Source organism: Galeopterus variegatus, unplaced genomic scaffold, assembly GCF_000696425.1.
Source record: "Galeopterus variegatus unplaced genomic scaffold, G_variegatus-3.0.2 Scaffold2828, whole genome shotgun sequence".
NCBI lineage: Eukaryota > Metazoa > Chordata > Mammalia > Dermoptera > Cynocephalidae > Galeopterus > Galeopterus variegatus.
In genome coordinates, this window is record NW_007728939.1 from 122,489 (window position 1) to 128,627 (window position 6,139).

Below are 6,139 nucleotides of genomic sequence, written 5' to 3' on the forward strand. Positions count from 1 at the left end.
TTTTCTCAATATGTGGTTATGCCTACGACCACCTGAGAGGGTGGGGAGAGAGAACTGGTGGTTAGCGGGGAAGGGAGAAGATATGAAATAATCACTTTGGAAAATGAGAGCACAAACGTATGGGGAAATAGAATAACATTACAAGTTGGTGATCGCCTATCGAAAATTTAATTTAAAGTGAGACCAGTCAACATGTTTGAATATTTTTCTCCAAACCTTAGGAGCATGGGTATAGAGATAGAACTGAATTTAACACTAGTTAGAGATTTGCCAGGTGAATATCAGGGCAGCAAGCGGGGCTGGGAGTCAGAGAGGCTTGCCAGTTGATTATGGAATGTAAGCTCCTTTCGGAAAATTTGCCACTCCTGTTCCCCCAGGGGTGTGCTCTTGCCCTGAGACCCCAACAAGAAAATCACACCATATACAAGAGTCCAACATAAATAGATTTCCAAAAGTCTAGGCTATTTAATCTTAAATAACATCGAAGTATACTAATAATTCAGTCTAAGTTAAGCTCTCCCGGGAACCGCAGTAATGTTTCAAACTATATGCGCCTTCCAAGGCATTCTGATATGTGCCCTGTACCCTCTTGAGAGTCACCGTCACGGTGAGTCATCTACCAGAGTGTGTCGTATCTCTCAAGGCTGTTGAAGCAGGAAAAAGGCAGGAAATCGCTGTTCAAAAACATCTACAGTACTGTGAAGTGACTTCCCATCTTTCCAGAACAACAATGAGTAATACAGGAATGAAAACTTGCTCTACATTCATATAATGAGTGTTCAGATGGTTTCCCCAGAGCAAAAGAATACTTTGCCCCAAAGGAGCAATCAGTGCAATCAATTCTTCCACAGCCTGCAAGAGAAAACAAGATGGTTTTACCCATTTCGTAGTCATCAAAGTTTGTGTGTGTGTGTGTGTGTGCATATATACACTTACATACCTGTACACACATATATAAATGTGTATATACATATTTATACACACATATGTGTATATATGTACATTATACATATACGTATTGTGTGTGTATATGTATTTGTACAGATGTGTAACAAGCACACACACATTTTCAGCCCTGGCACTGTGTAACAACAAATGATTAAGCTTTATAATTCCATTTCCAGCAAATGCCGTGGAAGACAATGTAGATAGGCCCTACTTAGCCTAGACAGGATGAGATCAGAAGCATGTAGTGTTTATAAAATAGGGGACTTGAATACTATTTCCTACTTTAAAAAAATAAAAATAGGAGAAACCCTATGAGCACTATTGAAGTGGAAGAGTAAGATTCAATAATCCTTAGCTTTTCAATAAATGATTACCTATTACCCAACCTTTAGGAAAAAAGTTGAAGAAAAATATTGTTTCTTCTTCTGTAGACCTTACATTAGTTGGAAAAGATCACATTCCCCAAATTAATATCAGAATGTTCCCTCCAGATCAGGGTCATCAACATGAGCAATAAGGGGTAAAAGTGAAAAGGGGCTAAATAGCTCCCACAATACACCATTCTGTGAGTCATTCCCTGTGCCCCTCTTGTTCCTGCAGACCTACAACATCTTCAGTGACGGCGTCCTGGAGTACACCGGTTTGAGTCGTCGGTTTCTCTTCCGCCGCCTGGACCCTTTCACTCTCCACACGCTGACCCTGGAGGCCTGCACCAGGGCAGGGTGTACGCACACAGCGCCCCAGGCTCTGTGGACAGACGAAGCCCCTCCGGACTCCCAGCTGGCTCCTNGAAAACAAGATGGTTTTACCCATTTCGTAGTCATCAAAGTTTGTGTGTGTGTGTGTGTGTGTGTGTATATACACTTACATACCTGTACACACATATATAAATGTGTATATACATATTTATACACACATATGTGTATATATGTACATTATACATATATGTATTGTGTGTGTATATGTATTTGTACAGATGTGTAACAAGCACACACACATTTTCAGCCATGGCACTGTGTAACAACAAATGATTAAGCTTTATAATTCCATTTCCAGCAAATGCCGTGGAAGACAGACAATGTAGATAGGCCCTACTTAGCCTAGACAGGATGAGATCAGAAGCATGTAGTGTCTATAAAATAGGGGACTTGAATACTATTTCCTACTTTAAAAAAATAAAAATAGGAGAAACCCTATGAGCACTATTGAAGTGGAAGAGTAAGATTCAATAATCCTTAGCTTTTCAATAAATGCTTACCTATTACCCAACCTTTAGAAAAAAAGTTGAAGAAAAATATTGTTTCTTCTTCTGTGGACCTTACATTAGCTGGAAAAGATCACATTCCCCAAATTAATATCAGAATGTTCCCTCCAGATCAGGGTCATCAACATGAGCAACAAGGGGTAAAAGTGAAAAGGGGCTAAATAGCTCCCACAATACACCATTCTGTGAGTCATTCCCTGTGCCCCTCTTGTTCCTGCAGACCTACAACATCTTCAGTGAGGGCGTCCTGGAGTACACCGGTTTGAGTCGTCGGTTTCTCTTCCGCCGCCTGGACCCTTTCACTCTCTACACGCTGACCCTGGAGGCCTGCACCAGGGCAGGGTGTATGCACACAGCGCCCCAGGCTCTGTGGACAGACGAAGCCCCTCCGGACTCCCAGCTGGCTCCTATAATCCAGTCTGTGCAGTCCACCAGCGTTGAGCTGAGCTGGTCTGAGCCTGTTAACCCAAATGGAAAAATAATTCGCTATGAAGTGATTCGCAGATGCTTCAAGGGAAAAGCTTGGGGGAATCAGACAATCCAGGCTGATGAGAAAATTGTTTTCACAGAGTATAATACTGAAAGGAATACATTTATGTATAATGACACAGGTTTGCAGCCGTGGATGCAGTGTGAATATAAAATCTGCACTTGGAATTCAGCGGGGCGTACCTGTAGCTCTTGGAATGCGGCAAGGACTTTGCAAGCACCCCCGGGAGGTCTCTCTCCACCTGAGATAGCCTATGTGTCTAGGGATCCCCCCAAATTGCTGATTTCCTGGGTCCCACCAGAACAGTCCAATGGCATTATCCAATCCTATAGGCTTCAAAGAAATGGAATACTCTATCCTTTCAGCTTTGATGCTGTGACTTTCAATTATACCGATGAAGAGCTGCTTCCTTTTTCGGCCTACAGTTATGCAGTCCTGGCCTGCACAAGCGGAGGCTGCTCCCCCAGCAGACCCACCAGCATCACAACTCCTGAGGCTGCTCCCACACAAGTCAGCCCTCCAGCTCTTTGGGCCATCAGTGCCAGTCAAATAAATGTATCTTGGTCACCACCATCAATTCCAAATGGAAAGATCACAAACTACTCGCTTAGATACGATGGTAAGGAGTACTTTGCTGGGCAGGGCCTGTCCCTACTGGTTTCCCACCTGCAGCCTTACACTCAGTATAATTTCTCCCTTGTCGCCTGCACAAATGGGGGTTGCACAGCTAGTATGTCACAGTCTGCCTGGACATTGGAGGCCCCACCAGAGAACATGGACCCCCCAACACTGCAAGTCACAGGCTCAGAATCAATAGAAATCACCTGGAAACCTCCAAGAAACCCAAACGGCCAGATCAGAAGTTATGAACTTAGGAGGGATGGAACCATTGTATACACAGGCCTGGAAACCCGCTACCATGATTTCACCCTCACACCAGGTGTGGAGTATGGCTACACGGTGACTGCCAGCAACAGCCAAGGGGGGATTTTGAGTCCACTCGTCAAAGATCGAACCAGCCCCTCAGTGCCCTCAGGGATGGAACCTCCAAAATTGCAGGCTAGGGGCCCTCAGGAGATGTTAGTGAACTGGGACCCTCCTGTGGGGACAAATGGCGATATTGTCAACTATACCCTCTTCATCCGTGAGCTATTTGAAAGAGAAACGAAAGTCATACACATAAACACAACTCATGATTCTTTTGGCACACAGTCATTCGTAGTAAATGAGCTGGAGCCGTTTCACAGGTAGGTAGCCACATCTGGGCTTTCTGAGAGCAAGCCACTGTTGTTTCTATCACATGAGCCCTTAGTTCTAATGAAGACTCTGAAAGCAAGTCACGTGATGTCCCCATCCCCTGTCCCTTTAACCATCTGCAGTGGACAAAGCACATCCTCCTCCAACCAAAGCCAGCTTGCATTACCTCTGGAGAGCAGAATTCTTGCAGGTGCTGTTTTGTGAGTCAGTTTCTAAGAAATGTTTGCAATTCACCATGATGTCTGGAACAAATAGTACTGAGCTAGGACAGTTCCCTATATCTAGTCCCTTCTGGAATTGTGTAGGCCCATGGATAGCTCTGAGACCCCCAATAGAGTCATCTGACCCAGACTGAGAAGAAAATGAGGTGTTATTTTTAAGGTATCAAAAAAAGTGCCCATCAATGAGACCTATAATCAGCCAGACTTGGACAAAATCAAAATTTGTGTTGGAGCAAGCCCTTCTTACTGAATCCAGCACTTCTTCCAGAAATAATGCAGCTCCTCTGACTCTATTTCCTCACACACACTACCCCATCCCCACCCCACCTCACTGACTCCCTCAGCTCTGATCTCATGGTTTCTCAGGCCAGTGACACTTTGCTAGCTCCTGTTTTCCCCACAATTCCAACTGGGCTGTGTGACATGCCTGGAAGTGTGCTGCTCTCCACACAAAGGAATCTTGCCACCAGCCCTCTTCCCATAGCTTAAAGAATTGCTTGGCATTTTTCCCCATCACATTTTAAGTAACTTACATCCCCAGAGAGAAGAGTAATAAAAGACATTTTATGCTTAAAATTTAGTAAAATGAACAGAACCACTTAAAAAAATTAAAGGCTGAAAGAGTGTTGATTTCCAACCACCGTAGGTAAAATTCAGCTATTATTGTAATCTACTGATGTGTAGATTAGATCCCTCCTATAATTATCTCTGATATATAGTGCTGTTTAAATGAAACATTCATTGTCTTATGCATCTACTCATGACAATTATTTAAGGTCATATTAAATATTAAACAGTAATTAAAACTTCCTCAGGTATCCTCCATAGCCAATCCGCATGCTATATGAATTGGCTTTTATTTTACTCTGATTCAGGGCATAAAAAAGGCCCACTTTAGCTGCAGAGCTGTACATTTTATAGTGGCTCCCTCTTTACCTGACTGCACATGCAAGTGTTAAAAAATTATATCAATTTGTACCCCTTTGAAACTCTTAATCAAAAAGATTTCTAGAGAAGAAANAAAATTATATCAATTTGTACCCCTTTGAAACTCTTAATCAAAAAGATTTCTAGAGAAGAAAGGTTTTCTAGATGTGAGAGGGACACTTTTTCTAGCCTGAAAAAAAAAAGTTTGATTTATCTGATAAACCAGCAATGATATTTATCCACTCTAATTGAAGCTAAAGTTAACACTGATGACATAAAATACAATATCTCTAATATATGATGTTGGGGTTCATGCAATTTTTTGTTTGGGGGGTTTTTTTTAGAAGATTAATGTTTACTGAATATTGCAAATCAATGTGTCCATCCTTCTTTGGGCACCCCCAGCTGGTCAGCAGCAAGAAGTAGCCTGGGAATGCCCTAAGTAGCAGAAGGAAACTTACCCCAAATTTAAACGCTATGCAGATAATCCAGAAAATAAAAAAAATCCCGATGTGGAAAATCAACAATGACTTCACAGAATTGCTTGCAAATCAGGTCTGCCATACGCAGCTCTAAATGTTTTCACCAATGGACTGGTGGCCCCATTACGAGAGGATGCATGAGAGGAGAGGGAAGGAAGGAGAAGCAGAAGAGGCAAGTGAAGGAAGCCACCGAGGAAAAGAGAAGCGTAGTCAAGAAGGGGAAAGGGTGAAAGAGAAAGGAAGCAGTGACTAGAGGAGCAAAGGGAGAAGGTAGAAAACAAAAGAGGGAAAGGCCGAACCAAAAGAAATCAAGGGAGGAAGAAAGGTGCTTGAGGGAAAACAGGGGGATCATAAAATCAATGGGCATGAGAATAGAGAGAAAAGTGCTCATGTGCAGCCATAGGCACTTAATAATAACACAAGCCCTTTGTGTTGGGAGGGGAAAACCCTTGCTATGTAAATAGACCTTTCCAAGTGGCAAAACCAGCTAAGAGGCACGACATAATTGATTGGTCGAGTTTAACTGGATGGTGATAAGGTGTCTCCATGA

At 42.8% G+C, this 6,139-nt stretch overlaps 1 protein-coding gene across 1 annotated transcript in view; it reads left to right on the forward strand.

Moving 5' to 3' along the window:
* Positions 1-6,139, forward strand: part of LOC103599019 (usherin-like) — a 160,683-nt gene that overhangs the window by 105,949 nt on the left and 48,595 nt on the right. Inside the window, exons 14-15 of the mRNA XM_008583091.1 lie at positions 1,549-1,776; positions 2,433-3,949. Coding sequence (XP_008581313.1) covers positions 1,549-1,776; positions 2,433-3,949 — 1,745 coding nt within the window. The remainder of the gene's footprint in view (positions 1-1,548; positions 1,777-2,432; positions 3,950-6,139) is intronic.